Source organism: Podarcis erhardii (assembly GCF_964252035.2).
Source record: "Podarcis erhardii genome assembly, chromosome: 18".
Lineage (NCBI taxonomy): Eukaryota > Metazoa > Chordata > Lepidosauria > Squamata > Lacertidae > Podarcis > Podarcis erhardii.
The window spans coordinates 7,129,478-7,153,492 of record NC_138516.1 but is presented as its reverse complement, the minus strand read 5'-3'; the positions used below and the strand labels follow the sequence as shown (position 1 = coordinate 7,153,492).

The 24,015-nt window shown below is 49.7% G+C and overlaps 1 protein-coding gene and 1 long non-coding RNA gene across 3 annotated transcripts in view; one reads left to right on the top strand and one right to left on the bottom strand.

The window, feature by feature from the left end:
• Window positions 1–633: 633 nt before the first annotated feature.
• RFX2 (regulatory factor X2) overlaps window positions 634–24,015 on the bottom strand; it is a 65,862-nt gene continuing 42,480 nt past the window's right edge. For both annotated transcript variants that reach the window (XM_081846134.1, XM_081846135.1), the window contains exons 7-18: window positions 22,655–22,836; window positions 19,886–20,005; window positions 17,089–17,204; window positions 15,458–15,576; window positions 13,973–14,088; window positions 12,202–12,353; window positions 7,806–7,903; window positions 6,486–6,635; window positions 3,922–4,130; window positions 3,640–3,793; window positions 2,349–2,391; window positions 634–1,360 (exon numbers count right to left, since the gene is read on the bottom strand). In XM_081846134.1, coding sequence (XP_081702260.1) covers window positions 1,251–1,360; window positions 2,349–2,391; window positions 3,640–3,793; window positions 3,922–4,130; window positions 6,486–6,635; window positions 7,806–7,903; window positions 12,202–12,353; window positions 13,973–14,088; window positions 15,458–15,576; window positions 17,089–17,204; window positions 19,886–20,005; window positions 22,655–22,836 — 1,569 coding nt within the window. In that variant the 3' untranslated portion in view covers window positions 634–1,250. The remainder of the gene's footprint in view (window positions 1,361–2,348; window positions 2,392–3,639; window positions 3,794–3,921; window positions 4,131–6,485; window positions 6,636–7,805; window positions 7,904–12,201; window positions 12,354–13,972; window positions 14,089–15,457; window positions 15,577–17,088; window positions 17,205–19,885; window positions 20,006–22,654; window positions 22,837–24,015) is intronic.
• LOC309333103 lies at window positions 14,078–15,134 on the top strand. Its single transcript, XR_014152382.1, has 2 exons — window positions 14,078–14,187; window positions 14,474–15,134. It is a non-coding gene; the product is annotated as an uncharacterized lncRNA (long non-coding RNA).

The window sequence follows — 24,015 nt, the reverse complement described above, 5'->3', positions numbered from 1 at the left end:
CAGCCCAAGCGGGAGATAACCAGAGCATGCACCATTCTGGCGAGACAGTCTGCAGGCAGGTAGGGTCTCATCCTGCGTACCAGGTGGAGCTGATAAGACAGCCGCCATGGATACAGAATTGACCTGCGCCTCCATGGACAGCTGTGAGTCCAGAATGACTCCCAGACTGTGCACCTGGTCCTTCAGGGGCGCAGTTGCCCCATTCAGGACCAGGGAGTCCTCCACATCCGCCCGCCTTCTGTCCCCCCAAAACAGTACTTCTGCCTTGTTAGGATTCAACCTCAATCCGTTAGCCGCCATCCATCCTCCCACTGCCTCCAGGCACTTTTCTCCTCTTCAATCTCTCTTTGCTCATGTGCATCTCTCTCCCCCTGATACTCCCAGTGTGTGTTGCGTTTTCAAGACAGGACCGACCGCAACCAAAGAGTGCCCTGGCCTCTGCTCAGCTGCCAAGACCCTCACTTTAAAAACTGCACAATTCCCAGCTTTGATGCGTTCAGCCCGAGCTGGTTGTGGGACCCCCGAGAACGACACCTGTCTCGCTTGCAGCACCTCGGTGCGCAATGCACACCTGGCCAGTGGGCGGGCGAAATCCCTTCCACCACGGAGCAATTTAAAAGAACCACAACAGGCTGTGTGCCACATTGTAAATTTATTTGGCAAGTAGGGGGAAGCATGGGGGGGGGGCAGACAGAGCCCCCCCCCAACTTCTGCCTCCCCACGAGGCGCAGTGGAAAGGAAAGGGGTCTTTCAAGGGGGCAAGCAGAGCTTCATCACAGTGGTAATCTAGGGAACCCTAGAGGAGATGGCTGGGTTTGGGGCTGTCACGGCCAACCAAGCACCCGGTCTCCGCGGGTTCCGCAATCCATTCAAAGAGTCAGTTAAGGCCAAGAGCACGAGGATATGAGGGAGAGGGAAATTGAGAGAGAGAGAGACAGACAGACAGACAGACAGACAGAAAGCTCCACGTTCAGGGCAGAAGGGGCCAGGCACCCCCCCATCGGAAGGGAAGAGCTGGCCGCTGATTCCCTTTGCGCAACTGGGCCAGCTTCTGCCCGTGCAGCTGACCAGGCAGCCGCCAGGGACCCCGTCTGTGAAGACAAGTAAACGTTAAGAGGAGCTAAGAGGCACTCGGATTGTGGAGGAGGTGGAAACCCAGCCTTTGAGGGTTTCCAGAAAGCTTTGGAAACTTTTGCTTCCGGAGCTGGAACGCGACGGGAGTTGGGCGTCTCCCGCCGTGTCAACTCTTATTAGATCTCTTGCAGCGAGGGCCCGGGATCGCTGCGTTCACGCTTCACGAGGGGCTCGCCGGCGCATCGGGAATCCGCCTCTGCCTCGCTGCCCAGGTCGCTGATGTCGTCTGCGGGGAGAGAGGAGAGACAGAAGTCACAGGGCTGTGTCCAGCAGGAGTCGCGACTTGGAGCAGGCCCAGCGGAATGAATGGGCACGGCTGACTTCGGTCCACTCATTCTAGCAGGTTCGCTCCGAGTTAAGCGTAGCTGAATACAAGTCGCAGGGTCCGGGTTACAAGACCCTGCAGCTGCCACCCCCCCCCCTTTTCTCCAACCAGCCACCAATGACCCAACGGCCCCCCCCCCAAAACGGTTTATCAACGTATTGTTTTCTGCAAGTGTCTATAATTCATGTAATGTGATATGAGAAGCAACACATTGGAGAACAGCTAATCCACTTTTTGTTGTGACCGGGAAACATCTTGGCAATAGTTACTATGACTTGCCTTAATTGTTTTGATGGATTGGTTGTTCGTCCAGCAATTGCTGAGGGTTGGACTCTACAACCCCATGATTCTATATGCTATTGTGCCTGACATTATGGCGGTTGTCCGTCAAGGGCACCGCAGTTCTTGTGAGCTGCTTTGAGCTCAGCCTTTGTTGCTGCAGAAGCGGGATAAATAGGTAAAGGGACCCCTGACCATTAGGTCCAGTCGTGGCCGACTCTGGGGTTGCGGCGCTCATCTCGCTTTATTGGCCGAGGGAGCCAGCATACAGCTTCCGGGTCATGTGGCAAGCAGGAATAAGCCGCTTCTGGTGAACCAGAGCAGCGCATGGAAACGCCGTTTACCTTCCCGCCAGAGCGGTACCTATTTATCTACTTGCACTGGTGTTCTTTCGAACTGCTAGGTTGGCAGGAGCAGGGACCGAGCAACGGGAGCTCACCCTGTCGCGGTGATTCGAACCACCGACCTTCTGATTGGCAAGTCCTAGGCTCTGTGGTTTAACCCACAGCGCCACCCGCAAATATTTAATCAACTCAGCCCCAACCCCCTCTCCTACCTGTCCCATGACCGGAAGGAGCAAAGAGAAGAGGAGATCTGAGGCAACAAATACCTTTATCAAACAAGGCTGGAGACATGGAGGCCAGGTCGCTGAACTGCAAAAGAAAACGGGCGGGAGGCATTTGGTTGTGAGCGAATCTGGAGAATGCCCCCCCCCCCCGCTTTGCTCATCAATTCCCCACTGCTCCCTTGTTAACCCGCCCCCCCCCCCGAGCTGTGGAGCGTCGAAAGCTGCTCGTGGGTCAAAGCTCTTGTTCTGATGCACAAACGCCCTGAGCGATTCGGGTCTGGCATACTTTCAGGACTGCCTGAGGCCAAGCACCTTGATCTCTGAGACCAGTGCCGGATTAAACCCTTTGGCAGTCAAAATCACGGGGGGCTCCCTCGCAAGTTATCTCCCGAAACTTTTTTTATTATTATTTTACCGACCGACAATTCTAATAAGCCAATTTTATTACACAAAACGAACAGCATTTATTTTGATCCGTTGTTGGAGTGGGAGGGCCCAAGGTAAAGGTAAAAAAGGTAAAGGACCCCTGGACGGTTAAGTCCAGTCAAAGGCGACTATGGGGTTGCGGCGCTCATCTCGCTTTAAGGCTGAGGCGTGTCTGCAGATGGCTTTTCGGGTCATGTGGCCAGCAGGACAAAAACCGCTTCTGGTGCAACGGGACACCATGACGGAAACCAGAGCGCATGGAAACACCGTTTACCTTCCTGCCACAGTGGTATCTATTTATCTACTTGCACTTGCGTTATTTCGAACTGCTAGGTTGGCAGGAGCTGGAACAGAGCAACGGGAGCTCACCCCATTGTGAGGATTCGAACCACCAACCTTCCGATTGGCAAGCCCAAGAGGCTCAGTGGTTTAGACCACAGCACCACCCGCTCCTAAGCTGAACCCATATAACTCGTAGCATTTTTTTCCTCAGGTGGTTTAGAAGAGTTTGGATTTGATGTCCCGTTTTAACACTACCCTAAGGAGTCTCAAAGCAGCTAACAATCTCCTTTCCCTTCCTCCCCCACAACAAACACTCTGTGAGGTGAGTGGGGCTGAGAGACTTCAGAGAAGTGTGACTAGCCCAAGGTCACCCAGCAGCTGCATGTGGAGGAGCGCGGAATCGAACCCGGTTCACCAGATTACGAGTCTACCACTCTTTACCACTACACCACACTGGCTCCCAGAAACTTCAGCTGGTGCAGGATTCAAGGGGTAGGTTGCCCACCGGGGCAAGGCAGTTCAAGCCTATTGCAACGACCCTTTGGGTTTGCACAGCCCTGTGGGTGCACCCAGGGCAGCTTCCTAGTCTTTGGCTCCTCTCGGAGGAGGCTCAACCCACCCTCACCTCTCCCATCACGGCGATGGGTGTCTCCCCTGTCGCTTGAGCCACGCGATGCTCCACCAGGTAGAACATGTACTCGTCGTACAGCAGGCGGATCAGGTGAAAGGAGCCGAAGCTGGCAGCACTGCGCAGGGTGAGGTCTCGGATCACCATGGAACTGTCGAGGGACAAAACACACACACAAAAACCGCTATCAATGCGATGCAGAGTTAACTTGCTGCAGCACACAGGGGGTCGGAAGGAAAGCAGCCGGGGTTTTGACCCCAGGTGGCAACAGGGCCTGACCTGTAGAAGGACCACTTCAGCAAGAACTGCCGGGCTGCCTTTGGGAAGCCGGCCCCTCCCTCGTGATGCTTCAGGACCTGGGTCACCACGTTGTCCAGCCAGCTGGCCCACTGGTCCAAAGAGCTCTGCTGTTGTAGGGTCAGCTTGAAATCCTGCTCCAGTTTCTGCACCAGGCCCTCCTCGCACTGGCACACCCACGAGGCTTGCTCCTGGACCGGGGAAAGAGAGGGAGGGAGGGAGGGAGGGAGGGAGAGAGAGAGAGAGAGAGAGAGAGAGAGAGAGAGAGAGAGAGGTGTACATATAATAAAAGGTAAAGGTACCCCTGACCGTACGAGCCAGTCATGATAAACTTTTACTTGTATCCCACCTTCCCCGACCAAGGTGGCGAACGTCAAATATAAACACTGATTTAAAATCAAACAATACTTAAATCACCTCTTAAAAAAACAAGTCAGGGTAAAAATTAAAATCTGAATTAGATGGCTTTCCGCAGGATTTGGGTTGGGAACCGTAAACGCTCATCAGGCCCAACTGTGTACGCTGCTCTTATATGGGCCTGTGAGAATGCTGGGAGGCCTCTTTCGTACTAGTTCTTATACAAAAAGGGGAGTCAGGCTGAGCCCTGACCAAAGGCCTGGCAGAACAACTCCGTCTTACAGGCCCTGCGGAAAGATGTCAAACCCCGCAGGGCCCTGATCTCATGTGGTAGAGCGTTCCACCAGGCCGGGGCCAACGCCGAAAAGGCCTTGACTCTGGTTGAGGCCAGCCTAATCTCCCTGAGGCCTGGGATCTCCAGGATGTTATTATTTGCAGACCATAAGGTCCTCCGTGGGGCATACCAGGAGAGGCGGTCTTGCAGGTACAAGGGTCCTAGGCTGGTTATGCTCATGCACGGGTGCTCAGCTCTGCCAGCATGGGGAAGCCCCAGTGATGGAGCATAAAAACAAAAGGGGGAAAGGAGGAAGAAAATAAAAAAAATTCCTTCCAGTAGCACCTTAGAGACCAACTAAGTTTGCTCTGGGTATAAGCTTTCGTGTGCATGCACACTTCTTCAGATACACTGAAACAGAAGTCACCAGACCCTTCTATATAGTGAGAGGTTGGGGAGGAGTATTACTCAGAAGGGCGGTGGGAATGGTGAGTCTATGAGGCGTTCTCAAAGTAAAGGAAGGATTGAACTCTGATTAATAAGAATACACACAGAGGCTTGAACCAGCAAGAGTCTGGGAAGGGTGCATATAATAATCTCTCTGTGTCTCTCTACCCCTCGGCCCAGGTCGTTTTATTCACAAAAGAACTTTTTACAGAGTGTCCATAAGAACCAGTCAGGTTTCTTCTGAGCATTTCAACAAACCCCAAGTGGGGACAAAGTTAAACTACAAACACTAGTTAGGCATGCATACTTTTGGGTAAATGAATGAAAACTACAAAGGACTGTATTCAGCAACCCCGGAGGTTATAAACAATCAATACACATGATAAGAAGGATGGCCAGGAGGACAGTGATCATTATCACCTTCAGGTGAGATCTGTTTCCTGGCCCTAAGATTAACATCCTGAGATTAACATATCAGAAAAGCTACATCTACGAAACTGCCCCTTGTCTTTGAGGACCCAGGATGCCTGTCTAAGTGTGTACGTGACTTGTCAAGAAAGAGAAATGGAAGAGGGATGCAGAGGTGTGGATTGATCAAGAATCATATCAAAATAGTTTAAACCCAGTCAACGCAATGCTTTCATTGCTGACACAGATGGCTTACTCTATGATTGTTATACCGTATTTTTCGCTCCATAGGGCGCACTGGACCATAGGGCGCACCTAGTTTTTAGGGGGGGGGATCAAGAAAAAAATATCCCCCCCAGCCCCAAAGAGCAGCGTATAGGCTGCGCATCACAACCTCTTCCTGCCGGAGGGGTTGCATGCAGCTATGGCACAAGCCAAGGCAGCGAGCAGGATGGATCCCGCTCTCTGTTTTGGCTTCCTCTTTAGCCCCGCGCAACCTCTCCTTGCTGGGAGAGGCTGCGTTGGGCTAAAGAAGCCATAGCCCTGTTCAGCCTCTCCCAGTCGGAGGGGTTGCGCGCGGCTATGGCAGAAGCCTGCATTCACTCCATAGGACGCACACACATTTCCCCTCAATTTTTGGAGGGGAAGAACCGCCTCCAATAGAGCGAAAAATACGGTACAGTGGTGCCCCGCAAGACGCACGCCTCACAAGACGGAAAACCCGCTAGATGAAAGGGTTTTCCGTTTTGGAGGCGCTATGCAAAACGAAATTCCCTATGGGCTTGCTTCGCAAGACGAAAATGTCTTGTGAGTTTTTCCGACTTTTTTCCCTTCCCCCCTTTTTCTAAGCCGCTAAGCCGCTTATCAGCTGATCCGATAAGACGATAAGCCGCTAAAAGCCGCTAAGCCGTCAATGGGCTTGCTTCACAAGACAAAAAAACCGCTAGACGAAGAGACTTGCGGAACGGATTAATTTCGTCTTGCGAGGCACCACTGTAATTCCTCATAGCAATCTCACCTGATCACTACAGTTTTATGATGCTGTGCTGCTCCGACTCACCTGGACGTTAGCAAAATCCACCCGGTTGAGGTCGCTGAGCATCTGGTTGATCTGTGAGGTGTTCTGGAGGACGGCGCGAGCCGCCTGAGCCAGGTGGTTGAGGGAGGTGTACCTGCGGAGAGTCTGTGCAAAGGCGCTCACCACACCCACCTGGTGTGTCCGGGTGACAGGGATTGGGGACAAGAGAGAGAGAAACAAAGTGAGGCCAAACTCAGAAAATGCGAAGCAGAGAGCGGATGAAATGCAAGAGACGTGGAGTCGTGCTTCATTTATTTATTAAATTTATACAAAGGTAAATATAAAAATTGGGGGAGGGACGCGGGTGGTGCTGTGGTCTAAACCACTGAGCCTCCTGGGCTTGCCGACCAGAAGGTCGGCGGTTCGAATCCCCGCGACGGGGTGAGCTCCCGTTGCTCAGTCCCTGCTCCTGCCAACCTAACAGTTCAAAAGCACACCAGAGCAAGTAGATAAATAGGTACCACTCTGGCAGGAAGGTAAACTGTTTTCTCTTTTTGAAGCTTTGAAAAAAAGTTTTTCTTAAGAAAGGAAATTTGTGCTGCCGGAAAATCCGCTTTCAAAAACCCCAGTCAATTGCTAGGGGTTTGGATAACTGAGGCTAGGCTGTGAGGACCTAGGGACTGGTTCCAGCTGCCCCAAAGCTGTTCAGACTGTAATAATAATAATAATAATAATAATAATAATAATAATAATAATAATAATTTATTTTACCCCGCCCATCTGGCTGGGTTTCCCCAGCCACTCTGGGCGGCTTCCACAGAGACCAAAAATACACTAAAATGTCACACATTAAAAACTTCCCTGAACAGGGCTGCTTTAAGATGTCTTCTGAATGTCAGGTAGTTGTTTATCGCTTTGACATCTGATTGGAGGGCGTTCCGCAGGGCGGGCACCACCACCGAGAAGAACCACTGCCTGGTTCCCTGTAACTTGGCTTCTCGCAGTGAGGGAACCGCCAGAAGGCCCTAGGAGCTGGACCTCAGCGTCTGGGCAGAACGATGGGGGTGGAGACGCTCCTTCAGGTATACTGGGCCGAGGCCGTTTAGGGCTTGAAAGGTCAGCACCAACACTTTGAATTGTGCTTGGAAATGTACTAGGAACCAATGTAGGTCTTTCAAGACCGATGTTATGTGGTCTTGGCGGCCGCCCCCAGTCACCAGTCTAGCTGCCGCATTCTGTATTAGTTGTAGTTTCCAGGTCACCTTCAAAGGTAGCCCCACGTAGAGCGCATTGCAGTAGTCCAAGCGGGAGATAACTAGAGCAGGAAGGAAAGGGATGCAACTTGCTGCACCCGCTGCTTACCTTTGTGTGGACGATCTGCTGGGGGAAGTCGCTCATGGCGTTTATTAGCCAGCCTTCCAAACTTTTGGCGAAGTTGCGGATGGCCTGGGTCAACGTGCCTGCGGGGACAAAGCGAGATCTAGACAGAACAGCCTCGTCAGGCTGGCAAAACCGTCACAGCACCCCACATCCCCCCCTTTAAATTCTAAAGTTTCGCCCAAGAAAGCAAAATCTGCAGAAGATCAACGATTAGCAAGGGAGGAAACAAGGCCAGGATGCCGCCAGTGAAGTCACAAGTGAAGAATAAGAGATATAGAATCCTTCTGAATAATGCAGGGAGGGGGGGGGTTGTGAACTTTAATTCAGCCGAAGAATATGAAAATGCAATCAAGTAGATACTAAAATACAGTAAATTCATTGCCACGTATTGTGGGGTTACCAGATGTAACCTGTTTTCCCAGGAACAGTCCCTGGTTTTGCAAATCCCTGGACAATTTTTTTGCAAACCCCCAGACAAATCCCCTGGTTTTGCAAAGTCCCCGGACAAATTCCATCCCCGGAATGTCCCCGGATTTCATCTAATGTACCCGGGAAACGCAGCAGCGGCAGTCTCAGCAGCCCAGAGCAGTTGACTCTGGCTGGCTTCAGGAGCTGCTCCGAAGTCCCCATATGACGGTGGTGAAGGGGCTCTCAGATGCAGCTTCCGGGCTGCCTCCACCTTCCCTGACCCCAGCAACTAAGCTGTGAAGGGAGGCTTCACGCTGCCTTTCAGAGTTTGCATGCAAGCAGGAGGAGGCAGGGATTTCTGTCAGGCAACGGGAAGCCTCCATTCCCAGCTGATGGAGCCCCGCCCGCTCCTGCTTGTTGGGTTGAAATAAACGACAGACGAGTAGTGGGTGTCATCTGGGAGGCATCCTCTCGAGCATGTCTCGGGGAGTCCCTTTTATTGAATATTACAGCATTGCCACATATGTGCTTGTTGCTGATTGGTTAACACAAGTACAAAGCAAAGGTTGCACATATAGGTATTAATCACTGATAGATTAAAGGCTGAGAAAGGGAGCACAGAACTAGACAGGCATGAAAACCTCCTAATTAAATTATAACTAGTGATTAATAGAACAAGACCTAAAACAATTACTTAATGATTGATAATGTACGACTTAAAAGGACATAGCAATCATGTTCCGTAGATGTGATCAACATGCATTAAGAACAGGTCAGAATACCATGTTTTCATGAACTCAGTGTGAACTGAACATTCTAGGAATATTTCAGCTTGGAGCGGTGAGCGGTGTGTGCGGAAGCAAAACTTTCCTTCACCTGCTTGCACGCAAGTAGGAATGGGATTGGGGCTGCTCCGATGGGAAGGGAGGCATCGCACTGCCCGAGCCTCGCCACTGCCACTGCTCTCGGCCCTCCCTCTCCTCCTCCCATGCCTGACCCACCACACACCGCTGTCCCACCACTGAAGAACCAACAACTGGGGCTGCCCAGGCTCATGGAGAAAGGAGATAGAAGCTTCGGAGGAAGGGGAAACGTGGCGGTTGAGGTCAGGGCGGTGGCAGCCCATCTGCCACCGCCGTCGCTGCAGCATCAACGTCCCAAACGTGTAGTATTTATTTATTTATTTATACCTACGTGACCGCCTCTCCCGCATGTCCCACAGAGGAACTTATGGTCTTCAAATAAAAACATCTTGAAGGTCCCAGGCCACAGAGAGGTTAGGCTGGCCTCAACTAGAGCCAGGGCTTTTTCGGCCGTGGCCCCGATCTGGTGGAACGCTCTGTCACAAGAGACTAGGGCCCTGCAGGACTTGACATCTTTCCGCAGGGCCTGCAAGACAGAGCTGTTCCGCCAGGCCTTTGGCCAGGGCACGGCCTGACTCCCTCCTTTGGCAATCTTCACAGAATCTCTAGCCCGATTGGTTGCCATCAGTTTGATTTGAATTAATTTTATAATGAATGATTTTATAATGTGGTATTATTTTATTTTTGTTAGCCGCCCTGAGCCCGGCTTCGGCTGGGGAGGGCGGGATATAAATAATAATAATAATAATAATAATAATAATAATAATAATAATAATAATTAAAGTGTCCCCGGATTCATTGAAAAAAAATCTGGTAACCTTAAGTATTGGCCATTGACCTGAACAGGTAAGCTGTTTGGTTTTTTTAGTATTTTAGCAATTGCATCTGTTTAGGTTACATTTTTGATATTCTCAGGCTGGATTAAACCCTGGAATAGGGTTTCGCCCATTCATTCCTTTGCAAAAGAAAAGAAAAGAGAAAATCACTGGCAGCATTTTACTTCTTCACACAACACAGAGTTAAACTGTGGAATTTGCTCCCAGAAGAGTGGGGGACGGGCTTAAAAGAGGGTTAGGCCAATTTGGGGAGGATGCAGCTTCCGGTAGCTACTGGCCACAACAGCTGTGGTCTCTCTCTGCTGCCGGAGGAAATACCATATTTTTTGCTCTATAAGACTCACTTTTACCCTCCTGAAAAGTAAGGGGAAATGTGTGTGCGTCTTATGGAGCGAGTGCAGGTTGTGCAGCTATCCCTGAAGCCAGAACAGCAAGAGGGATCGCTGCTTTCACTGCGCAGCGATCCCTCTTGCTGTCCTGGTTTTTGAGATTCAGAATATTTTTTTTTCTTGTTTTCCTCCTCCAAAAACTAGGTGCGTCTTGTGGTCTGGTGCGTCTTATAGAGTGAAAAATACGGTATTCCAGATGTTGGAAACTGCAGGAGGGAGGAGAGCTGCTGAGCTCAGGTTTTAGAATCATAGAACTGGAAGGGATCATTTCTGCAATGCAGGAATATGCAGCTGTCCCGTACGGGAATCGAACCCGTAACCTCGGCGTCATCAGCACCACGCTCTAACCAACTAAGCTATCTAGGATCTCTTATATGGAAGCTCTCTTATTATAAACTGAGTCCAGTGGGGACCACCTATCTCAGTACTGTCCACTCTGACTGGCAGAAGCTCTCCAAGATCCTCTCCTGAGGATTGAGATGTTCTGCATGTGCTGAGGGCCTTCTGGCAGTTCCCTCGCTGCAAGAAGTGAGGTTACAGGGAACCAGGCAGAAGGCCTTCTCGGTGGTGGTGCCCGCCCTGTGGAACGCCCTCCCAGCAGATGCCAAGGCAATAAGCAACTATCTTACTTTTAAAACACATCTGAAGGCGGCCCTGTTTAGGGAAGTTTTTTTAATGTTTGATGCTGTATTGTGTTTTTAATATTCGGTTGGAAGCCGCCCAGAGTGGCCGGGGAAATCCAGCCAGATGGGCAGGGTATAAATAAATAAATTATTATTATTATTATTATTAGTTACAGGTAGGTAGCTGTGTTGGTCTGCCATAAGGTAAAGGTAAAGGTACCCCTGCCCATACGGGCCAGTCGTGTCCGACTCTAGGGTTGCGCGCTCATCTCGCTCAAGAGGCCGGGAGCCAGCGCTGTCCGAAGACACTTCCGGGTCACGTGGCCAGCGTGACGAAGCTGCATCTGGTGAGCCAGCACCAGTGCAGCACATGGAAATGCCGTTTACCTTCCCGCTATAAAGCGGTACCTATTTATCTACTTGCACTTAAGGGTGCTTTCGAACTGCTAGGTGGGCAGGAGCTGGGACCGAACGACGGGAGCTCACCCCGCCACGGGGATTCGAACCGCTGACCTTACAAACAGCAAGTCCTAGGCACTGAGGTTTTACCCACAGCGCCACCCGCCATAGTCGAAACAAAATAAAAAAAATTCCTTCTAGTAGCACCGTAAAGGTAAAGGGGCCCCTGACCATTAGGTCCAATCGTGACCGACTCTGGGGTTGAGGCGCTCATCTCGCTTTATTGGCCGAGGGAGCTGGCGTATAGCTTCCGGGTCATGTGGCCAGCAGGACTAAGCTGCTTCTGGTGAACCAGAGCAGCGCACGGAAACGCCGTTTGCCTTCCCGCCGGAGTGGTACCTATTTATCTACTTGCACTTTGATGTGCTTTTGAACTGCTAGGTGGGCAGGAGCAGGGACCAAGCAACGGGAGCTCACCCCGTCATTGCGGGGATTCGAACTGCCGACCTTCCGATCAGCAAGCCCTAGGCTCTGTGGTTTAACTCACAGCGCCACCTGCGTCCCTTAGTAGCACCTTAGAGACCAACTAAGTTTGTTATTGGTATGAGTTTTCATGTGCATGGTATCTGAAGAAGTGTGCATGCACATGAAAGCTAATAATACTAATAATACTAATAATAATAATCATGGAAGGCTGATGCTCTGCCTTCTTAAGGAGCCTGTCCCTTGCACAGGGTGAAAATAATTTAGGCACTTTAAACAGATGAAAAGAGCAAGAAGGAGCCTTGAGAGAAAGGGAGAGGGAGGGAGACAGAGAGAGAGAGATGGATTTAGCAGCGTCCTCCCCACTCTGTACTCACTGGGAACAGGCCGGAGAACATCTGGGATGAGGATCTCCACAAGCGTCTGGTACAATATGTGGTCGCAGCCTCGCATCCATTTCATGATGGGAACATATTTGCACATGGCGATCAGCTTGTGCCTCGGGACGAGGGCGTCGCAGGGCTCTTCGCTGCAGGGAGGGACAAGGGCGAGGGTCAGCAACCCCTCGGCTACCGAAATTTGAAACACTCGGGGTGGAGCAAGGCAGGTAAAGGACCCCTGGGTGGTTAAGTCCAGTCAAAGGTGACTATGGGATTGCGGCGCTCATCTCGCTTTCAGGCCAAGGGAGAAGACGTTTGTCCGCAGACAGGTTTCTGGGTAATGTGGCCAGCAGGGATAGACCGCTTCTGGCGCAACGGGACACCGTGACGGAAGGCAGAGCACGCGGAAACGCCATTTACCTTCCCGCCACAGTGGTCCCTATTTATCTACTTGCGCTGGCGTGCTTTCAAACTGCTAGGTTGGCAGGAGCTGGGACAGAGCAACGGGAGCTCACTCCGTTGCGGGGATTCGAACTGTCACCCCAAAATGAAAAGTTTCAATCACTGTACAGTGGTACCTTGGTTTACAACCATAATCGGTTCCAGAGGTCCGTTTGTAAACCAAAACAGGTTGTAATCCAAGGCGCGCTTTTGCCATTGGGTCTCCAAAAACAATTTGTTCGTAATCCAAAGAAAATGGGTTGTAATCCAAAAAAGGTTGCAAACTGGGACACGGACTTCCGGGTTTGATGTGTTTGTAATCCAAAACGCATGCAAACCAGACTGTTTGCAAACCAAGGTACCACTGTATATTTAACTCGATGAAAATGACTTCAAGAACCTGTCAGAAATATTGAAACCATACGCAACCTTGATTTATTCCAAGCCATAAAAATTGATGTACTATGTGAAAACATTGGCAGCATTAAGATAAATTCAACAGTGCAAATAAGTTTTGATGGGTGCACTAATGGAATACTGAATGGTTTAGATTTTGTAAAATACGCAGGGATTTATGATATGCAAAACGAACCATGGAAAGAGAAGAGGGGAAGTCACTGATATCTTAAAGATGTTTAAGTGAGTATTTTAAATTGTAAAACTGAAAATTTAATTAACAGATTAAATATGATCTGTACAAAGCGTTGTACGTGTCTTAGAAAATCTGCAAGCTCTGTTTTTCCTGTATTGTAATACACAATTATGATTATCATGCATAATTACATGATGCATTATAGTTACATATACAAAAATCGATTCATTGATTTCGGAGTGACCTTTCCCCCCAAAAAAGATTTGGAAGCGACAGTTCATTCCTTTGTTTTCAGGCTAAAATTCGTCTAACTAAGCTGCAGGAACATGAGGTTGTTTAAAAAAAAAAAGTTTTAACCGTATTGCACAAAGCGGTAATGTAACAATTCACTCATTCCGCCAACACACTTTTAAGGCCTTTTAAGGCCTGGTCATGGCTGCCAGGACACGTAATGCAAAATACAAGCATTTTGCAAACTTAAGCCAGGAAGCTTCAGTTTCATTATTTATTGAGGGGGTGGGGAAGATGATAAACTGCTTATCAATCCAGTTCTTACAGAAACGGTGTTGGGTTTTCCTTTGCACAGGAGTCACACAATCCCTAGAAATGGCTGTCAGTTTTTGACTGTGAGATGAAGTAGGGAATCTACTCTTCTTTAATGTGTAGAATTTTCAACGAAATTCTTTTTGCTGTTGTTGTGGTGGAGTGGGCAGGTTGCACAGAGTGGTGTTTTACCTGGAAGGGACGGCAGCAGTGGCCGATTCGCTCGAGTGGGACTCCGAGTTCCAGAAAGACTGCCATAGCTTCTCGATGTAAGGGAACTGCAAGCTCATCACGACATCCACATTCGCCTGGGGAGAGAGACGGAAATGTAGCACGGCAAAGCCCAGAAATGGAAGAAGAGATTCCGACGAAAGAAGAATGGCAAACAAAATTAATGGACTACAGTGGTGCCTCGCAAGACGAAAATAATCCGTTCTGCGAGTCTCTTCGTCTAGCGGTTTTTTCGTCTTGCGAAGCAACCCTATTAGCGGCTTAGCGGCTATTAAAGGCTTAGCAGCTAAGCGGCTAAGAGGCTATTAGCGGCTTAGAAAAAGGGGGGGGGGAGCAAAAAAACTCGCAAGACTCGCAAGACGTTTTCGTCTTGCGAAGCGCCTCGATAAACGGAAAACCCTTTCGTCTGGTGGGTTTTTCGTCTTGCGAGGCATTCGTCTTGCGGGGCACCACTGTACGCAGAATTAGATAAAACGACAGGAAGGATTCGAAACCTGCGGGACCAGAGATTTACAGAAGATTGGAAGAAATATACAGTGGTACCTCGGGTTAAATACTTTATTCGTTCCAGAAGTCCGTTCTTAACCTGAAACTGTTCTTAACCTGAAGCACTACTTTAGCTAATGGGGACTCCCACTGCTGCCGTGCCGTCGGAGCACGATTTATGTTCTTATCCTGAAGCAAAGTTCTTAACCTGAGGTACTATTTCTGGCTTAGCGGAGTCTATAACCTGAAGCATCTGTAATCTGAAGCGTCCGTAACCCGAGGTACCACTGTACAGTCGTACCTTGGATCTCAAACGCCTTGGTACTCGGGACGTTTTGGCTCCCGAACACCACAAACCCAGAAGCAAGTGTTCCGGTTTGTGTAGAGTTTTTGGCAGCCGAACGTCCGACGCAACTTCCACAGCTCCCGATTGAGTGCAGGAGGTTCCTGCAGCCAATCGGAAGCCACACCTCAGTTTCGGAACATTTCCAGAAGTCGAACAGATTTCCGGAACGGATTCTGTTTGAGAACCAAGGTAGGACTGTAAAGAAAGGCAGGATACAATTTAAAAGTGAAATGAAACATGCACTGAATAATACAAATTACCGCATCTTTCCGTGTATAAGGCTAGGTTTTTTTAACCAAAAAATTAGGTTTAAAATTGGGGCTCGTCTTATAGTGCTGAGGGGTGTTTTCTTAATTTGGAGTCCCCCAAAACAGGGGACGTCTTATACATGGGAGCGTCTTATACACAGAAAAATACGGTATGTAGATGAAATACGGCACCCTTTTATAAAACACTTTACTAAGAACCCTGAAGAATGGCAACCGGCTTTGGCAAACTTAACCAGATTGATCCGTCTTGGGTTGGGCGGCGAGCTATGATTTTGTTTTCGCATCCTTTTCTCTCTCTTTGTAAGTGTCATTCACTGGAGATCGATAAACCTGCTTTTCAATCACCTCGCAATGCCGCCTGTAGAGGACCTGAAGAGTCTTGACGTCGCTCGCGTCGATTCCCTCCTGCAGGAGCACGTTTTCCAGATCGAGGGCTGGGAAAGCAGGGAGGATGTGGGTGACGTCTACAGGGCAGGGAGAAAATCAGAAATCAGAAAGACCAAAACTTTAAAAAGGAATGGGGGGGGGGAGGAATTATAATCCAGGCACAGGCAAATTCGGCCCTCCAGATGTTTTGGGACTACAACTCCCACCATCCCTGACCACTGGTCCTGCTAGCTAGGGATGATGGGAGTTGTAGTCCCAAAACATCTGGAGGGCCAAGTTTGCCTGTGCCTGTTTTCGGGAGCAGGCTAGCAGGCCGGGCCCATGATTTACATCATAGGAACCTACACAACACAAAACACTGTTGTTGTATGTAGGTTTTATTTTATTCGTTTTTTATCTTCTATTTTGGAAATGTACATCCTTTAAATTTTCTGGGGGGGCCCAAGAGTGTGGGGCCCTAAGCTATAGCTTGTTTAGCTTATACATAATTCTGGCACTGTATACATGCACATATACCATATTTTTCGCTCTATAAGACGCACCAGACCACAAGATGCACCAGTTTTTGGAGGAGGAAGACAAGAAAAAAAACATTCTGAATCTTAGAAGCCAGAACAGCAAGAGGGATCGCTGCGCAGTGAAAGCAGCGATCCCTCTTGCTGTTCTGGCTTCTGGGATAGCTGCGCAGCCTGCATTCGCTCCTTAAGACGCACACACATTTCCCCTTACTTTTTAGGAGGGAAAAAGTGAGTCTTATAGAGCAAAAAATACGGTATATTCCGCCCTATACCCAAAGGTCTCAGGGCGGTTCACAGAACAAAATCAAAATATAAAGTCACAAAATATATAATCAAAATAAAGACAACAACCCAATAACAACCCCCCCCCCCAAAAAACCCCACATTTTAAAAGGGCATAGGATGTCAATCAAATCAACTGAAGGCCTGGTTAAAAAGGAACCTTTTTGCCTGGCGCCTAAAGGTGTATAATGAAGGCGTCAGGTGAACTTCCATGGGGAGAGGATTCCACAGATGGGGAGCCACTGTAGAGAAGGCCCCGTTCTCTTGTTGCCACCCTCTGGACTTCTCATATTAACGTGTTTTTTTTACCCTAAAGTTTGAAAGCAACTGAGATGAGAGGTGCCTCTATCTATACTGTAGGCACCCTATATATAGAAAGGAGCAAACCAGGGATATTTTAGGGAGCAGGATAGCAGGCGTTGTCCATTACTTACATCATAGGAACCTAGACAACACAGAACACTGTTGCTGTATGTAGGTTTTATTTTATTCGTTTTTTATCTTCTATTTTGGAAATGTACATCCTTTAAATTTTCTGGGGGCCCCCAAGAGAGTGGGGCCCTAAGCTATAGCTTGTTTAGCTTATACGTAAATCCGACACTGTATATACGCACATATATTTATTTATACAGACACACGCACATCATTATTGATTCCCTAATCATAGAATTATGGAGTCGGAAGGGACCCCCCCAAGGATCATCGAGTCTGACCCCACACAATGCACGAATATGCAGCCGCCCCATACAGGGATCGAACCTGCAACCTTGGCATTAGATAGCTCCTCACCAATGAACTGCTGGTGGTGCTGGCTTTGCGCAGCAACGGATTGCTCGGGCGTGGAGTGAAGGCTGCTGTTTGAACCGGCTTCCGCCAGGCCGTCCAACTTCTGCGAAGGTCTGTACCTGCAGTTGGGAGGGACGAAAGCGTAAAAGTGAGACTTCCATTTCTCCAACACCGCTCCAAATCTCCCCATCGCTTTGGATTATTTCTCTCCTTTTTTAAAGGATCTGATTTCTTTCCGCAGGGCCTGTCAGACAGAGTTGTTCCACCTGGCCTTTGGCTTGGAGCCAATTTGATTCCCTCCCCCTCTTTCTTTTTTCTTTTCCTTCTCCTGTGATGAGGCTGCATTTTAATATTTTAATGTTTCAATATTTTAATGTTGTATTTTAATCTTGTTTTTAAGTTGTATTCATTCAACTTGTTTTTATTATTGCTTGTTAGCCGCCCTGAGCCCGGCCTTGGCTGGGGAGAAGGGGTATAAATAAAAATTATTATTATTGTCAGGGGTTCAGGAGCAGAGACACAGGAGAAGGAGCAAATGGAGAGTGAGGAGGAGGAATACGAGGCGGGTGTAGGCAGTGACAGTGGTCAGAGAGAGTCCACGAGTCTCTCCAGCGAATCGGAAGATTCACAGAGAGGAGCACCGATGGCCAGGGCGAGGGGGAAACCCCAGAAGGAAGGGGCCAGCGGGGACTCCCTGAGCAGCAGTTGGAAATCAGGACCAGCGTCCCCACCAGAGGGTAGTGGGGGGGAGGAGTCCCAGGCATCGGGACCAGTCTTCCCACCACCAGAGGGAGGAGATGAGTCAGGATTGGCCACGCCTCCATCGGAGAGCAGGGAAACGGTCAGGAGGAAAGTCACCGGCTGGGCGCGCGCACCAAGTTCAAATGTACAGGCGAGCGGCACAGCAGGTAGCCCGGATAGGGAGCCAGGTCCTAAAGCCCGCCGGAAGGAAGGGCAAGACTCAGGGGGGTCAGCATCAGAAGAGTCCAGGAGGGAGGAAACCCCAGGGGGCAGAAGGACCCAGAGGAGGAAGGAACAGCGCAGGAGGTGGAGCCGGGCTAGGATCTTAAACTGGTGCGGAAGGGGGAGTGACTCAGAGGGGACTTCGCCTATCTAGAGTCTAGACGTAGGGTTGCACGCTCTGGCTTTAAAATGGAAATTATACTTCAATAAAGACTTTTGTACATAATAGCAGCCTGGCGTTGGTCCTCTGTGAGCTGGGACCTAGAGGCAGCCCTGACAATTATTATTATTGTTATTATTATTATTAAAGTCACAGCAGACATCTGTTGCGGCATTTTGAGCTTGCATTTCTCCTAATGACACACCTAGCGCATGCACAGGTTTTTAGACACCTCAAGCACATGTTGTTTGGTTGGGAAAGCGGCAACTTTCAAAGTGTGTATTTCAAACGACGGCTGCATCTTGGTTTGAGCCCTGCTTCTGAGCAAATGGTTAAAATGTGAGCTCAGGCGGCCTTCTTGGCCAGTGGCTACAACCACGAACACACAAAAAACCCCAGAGTTTTGTTATGTTTCTTCTCAGGAATTGAGAAGACAAGAAATTTAAAAAAGAATGGGAAATGATGTATATACAAAACCATTGTAAACAGGCCAAAATATTAAAAAAAGGTAAAGGTACGCCTGCCCATACGGGCCAGTCGTGTCCGACTCTAGGGTTGTGCGCCCATCTCACTTAAGAGGCCGGGGGCCAGCGCTGTCCGGAGACACTTCCGGGTCACGTGGCCAGCGTGACGAAGCTGCTCTGGCGAGCCAGCACCAGCACAGCACACAGAAACGCCGTTTACCTTCCCGCTATAAAGCGGTACCTATTTATCTACTTGCACTTAAGAGTGCTTTCGAACTGCTAGGTGGGCAGGAGCTGGGACCCAAAGACGGGAGCTCACCCCGCTGCGGGGATTCGAACCGCCGACCATACGATCGGCAAGCCCTAGGCACTGAGGTTTTACCCACAACGCCACCCGCGTCCCTTATAAAGAAATTTAAAAAAGAATGGGAAATGTTTACAATGTATATACAAAACCATTGTAAACAGGCCAAAATATTAACAGGATGTTAAACACACTTGTAATGTTAACAGAATGTATAGATAATCTAGGAAGATGGAAAATAGGAGACAATGCGACAATGGCCGCAAGAGTTCTAATAGCACAAGGATGGAAGACTGAAGAAACCCCAACTAAAGAATCATAGCAAGAAAAATTGATGGACTATGCAGAACTGGCAAAATTGACATATAAGCTACGGGACAAGGAAAACTGTGACTTAAAAGATGAATGGAAACCCTTTACAAAGTATTTGAAGACGCAACAAAGCGAACTGGACTCCTTGGCTGGTTTTGAATAAACATTCACAAACTTTTCATTGATAAAAATCAGCTAAATGGTTTGAGGATCTATACAACTGTGTAACATGCAGAAAACAGCAGTTTTAGAGAAATCAAAGACTGGAACTGAGGGAAGTTGGGGGATGAGGGTGGGTGGGTTTTGTGGGGGAGAGTGGGGGGAGGGAGGAAAAATGGGGGGGAATGAGGATAATATGTTTTAATTTTGAATTTAAAAAGTTAAAACATATATATTAGCAGGATTTTAAACACAGCTGTAATGTTAACATAATGTATAGATAATCTAGGAAGATGGAAAATTGGAGAAGTATCAATATGCAGTTGAAAGCAGGACCCGTGGAAGAGATGGGGAGAAGTCAGGAGATTCAAAGTAATCTCACTAATTAGATTTGGAAATGGTTTTGTTGTATGTTTACATTTTTGGAAAATCAAATACCTTTGTTTCTGGTGAATGGGCTGTTGCCTCATCGCCATATACTGAGCATCTTCCTGCAAGCGGTTGAGTGGGGAGTCCGGCTTGAGGCGGATACCGTAGTAATGGTATTTGGAATTTCCCCTGAGAGGGAGAAGATTGGTTAAGTCAAAACAACAACAACCTACCGTATTTTTTGCTCCATAGGGCGCACCTAGTTTTTAGGGGGGGGGAGCTGTCTTGGCTTCCTCTTTAGCTGCACACAACCTCTCCAACCTCTCCAGCTGGCTTCGTTTTTAGCCGCAGGGCTGGGGCGGGGGAAGCCCGAATTTTCCCCGACCCCAGAACGGGTCTGGGAGCGGGGGTGAGGTTGCGTGCAACCTCGCCTTCGCTCCCGGAGCTTGCTGCTATCCGCAAGCCTTTTGAGCCCGGCGGAAACTCCCGCCGCTCTCCGAAGGCTCGTGGACAGCTGCCCGAAGCCCGGGGTGCGCAGCACTGCGCTCTCCGGACTGCGGGCTTCTATCCGCAAGCCTTTGGAGCCTGGCAGGAACTCCCGCCGTGCTCCGAAGGCTTGCGGATAGCTTCCTGAAGCCTGGAGAGCGAGAGGGGTCGGTGTGCACTGATCCCTCTCCCTCTCCAGGCTTCAGCGAAAGCCTGCATTCGCTCCATAGGACGCACACACATTTCCCCTTCATTTTTGGAGGGGAAAAAGTGCGTCCTATAGAGCGAAAAATACGGTCACTAGCAACTTGCAAGTCTAGGGTTTCCATGTCGCCGGGCTCAGCGTTTGAAGTCTCTGAGCACCCTTCATAGAAAGTTCTGCTATACCAAGTCAGACCCCTTGGTCCATGTTGACTGGCATTGCTTTCACTGGCCGAAATTCTCCGGAATTTTAGTCAGGAGGGAGCTTCCAGCGCTACGTGGCAGCGGCTCTGTGGTCTTTCGGACAGAAGAGGCCGAACAAGTGCCTTCTCCCATTGTATTATTATTACAATGGTTGCCATCAATTTGATTTGAACTGATTTTATAACAAATTGATTTTAGAATGCTGTATTATTTTACTGTTGTTAGCTGCTCTGAGCCCAGGTTCGGTAGGGGAGGGCGGGATATAAATAAAATTTTATTATTATTATTTTATTATACGCTGGCTGAGAGCCTCCCTGCCTGCACACTGTCTCTCCAGAGTGGCGCATGCCCTGGTTATCTCCCGCTTGGACTACTGCAATGTGCTCTACGTGGGGCTACCTTTGAAGGTGACCTGGAAACTGCAACTAATCCAGAATGCGGCAGCTAGACTGGGGACTGGGAGCGGCCGCCGAGACCATATAACATCGGTCTAGAAAGACCTACGTTGGCTCCCAGGACGTTTCCGGGCACAACTAAAATTGTTGGTGCTAACCTTTATAGCCCTAAACGGCCCAGTGTACCTGAAGGAGCGTCTACACCCCCATTGTTCACTGTGGTCCAGCTCTGAGGGCCTTTTGGCAGTTCCCTCCCTGCGAGAAGTGAGGTGACAGGGAACGAGGCAGAGGGCCTTCTCGATAGTTGCACCCGCCCTCTGGAAAGCCCTCCCACCAGATGTCAAGGAAATAAATATCTATCTGACTTTTAGAAGACATCTGAAGGCAGCCCTGTTTAGGGAAGCTTTTAATGTTTGATGTTTTATCACTTTATTATTATTAGTAATATTCTGTTGGGAGCCGCCCAGAGTGGCTGGGGAAACACAGCCAGATGAGCAGGGTATAAATAAATTATTATTATTATTAGCAATTGTCCTTCCTTAACCCTCCCCACCCCAGCAGGATTCTAGTTCTCAGTCTCCAAAAACAAAGGGCCGGCTTTAAATAAGAACGCCGGAAGTAGCCTTACGCCAAGTCAGATAATTGGGTCCATCTAGCCGGGCACTGCAAATACTGCCTTTTTGCAGCTCTCATAGGGTCTTTCACGGCCCTGCCTAGAGACAATGGGGGTTGCACAGGCTTGGAAAGTACCGTATTTTTCGCTCTATAGGACACACTTTTTCCCCTCCAAAAATGAAGGGGAAATGCGTGTGTGTCCTGTGGGGCGAATGCAGGCTTTCGCTGAAGCCTGGAGAGCGAGAGGGGTTGGTGCGCACCGACCCCTCTCGCTCTCCAGGCTTCAGGCAGCTATCCACAAGCCTTCGGAGCGCGGCGGGAGTTCCTGCCAGGCTCCAAAGGCTTGCGGATAGCAGGCAGCACCCCGACTCCTGGGGAGCGCAGCGCTGTGCACCCCGGGCTTTGGGCAGCTATCCGCAAGCCTTTGGAGCCCAGCGGGAGTTCCTGCCGGGATCAGAAGGATTGCGGATAGCAGCAAGCTCCGGGAGCGAAGGTGAAGTTGCGTGCAACCGCACTGCTGCTCCCAGACTCGTTCTGGGGGCTGGGGTTGGGCGAAGCTCGGGCTTCCCCCGCCCCAGCCCTGTGGCTAAAAACGAAGCCGCGCGCAGCCTCTCCTGGTTGGAGAGGTTGTGCGTGGCTAAAGAGGAAGCCAAGACAACCAGCAGGATGGATCCCGCTGGCTGTCTTGGCTTCTTTGCTCTTTGGGGCTGGTAAAATTTTTTTCTTTATTCCCCCCCCCCAAAAAAAAACTAGGTGCGCCCTACGGTCCGGTGCGGCCTAAAGAGCAAAAAATACGGTATGCCTTCCAGCACTGAGCTGCAGTCCCTAGAAATAAAGCTAAGTTTCTGGTCCTCGGGGGTTTTGAAGGGAGATCAAGCCCGGTGTATGCAGAGGCCTCTTAAGCCCCCGCTGCCGCAACCCCGTCTGCCCTGCAAACCTTGTTCCAAGCCGGCGGGTCCTCAGTCCCATGAAGACGGAGCGGATCAGCTTCCCGAAGGACGCGGCGTTCACGGGGTCCAGCTTGTGCTCTTGGCAGTGGCGCAGGTAATGGTTATAGAGAGAGCTGCGCGGCAGGCTGACCCCTTCGGCCGTCTCATAGTTGTCCAGGAGCCACTGAAGCTGCAGGTTTTATTTTTTAAAGGGAGAGAAGGGGGAAGAGAGAATTTAAGAGGGTTTTGCATGCTGGGTCCCGCTCGCTCGCACGCGCACAGCTCCCACAGAGGACGCAATTGGAACCAAACATAAAAGAGGGCACTAGGATAGCTCAGTTGGTTAGAGCGCAGTGGTGATGACCCCAAGGTTGCGGGTTCGATTCCTGTGTGGGACAGATAATATTCCTGCATTGCAGGGGGTTGGGATAGATGATCCACAGGGGGCCTTCCAACTCTACAAATCTATGATTCGATTCTATGAACCTCTCCCCCTTACCACCAAGCAAACGCGCAAAAGGCAGCTGTCATCTTTTGCAAACCGCTTTGAGGGTTGTATAAATTTCATGCTGGAGAATAGCCTTTAGCAAAGGTGCCATGGGCCTTGAAGACGCTCGAACTCAGGATGCAAGGGAGAAACGTGCTAGGAGGAAGGCACGCTTGGCAAACCCTCACCGTGATCAGCTCCCGCCCAGAAACTTATGTCCCCACTGTGGAAGGACGTGGGGATCCAGAATTGGCCTCCACAGTCACCTACGGACTCACCGTTAAAACCTTGTTTAGGGAAGGCAATCTTACTCGGCTACGAGGGGTGGCCGAAGAAATTTCATGCAATAAAATAAATTCTACTCCGGTCTGATCGCAGGCCCCCAAAATGGTTGGGTAGGCCATTTTTTTCTGTCGTTGCAAGGGATGAAACCTGAATTTGTCGTGGGAAATCGGCAGCTTAGCGGTGGAGCAAGTGCGATCTTGAAGGCAGAAGCTTCGGTCCCTACCGGGGCATCCAGCTGGACCCACGAAACTATTCAGGGCCAGACTACAGTGGTGCCTCGCAAGACGAAAATAATTTGTTCCGCGAGTCGCTTCGTCTTGCGGAGCGCGGATTCCCCCCCCCCCCCGGGTATTAACAGTCTTACGAAAAAGGAAGCAAATTCGCAAGATGTTTTCGTCTTGCGAAGCAAGCCCATAGGGAAATTCGTCTTGCGAAGCACCTCGAAAAACGGAAAACCCTTTCGTCTTGCAAGTTTTTCGTCTTGCGAGGCATTCGTCTTGCGGGGCACCACTGTAAAACTTCAGGCGCCCCCCGCGAACTCATGAACCAATGAAGCAGATAACCTCATCCCTGCCAGTGTTTCATGCAGGAAACATG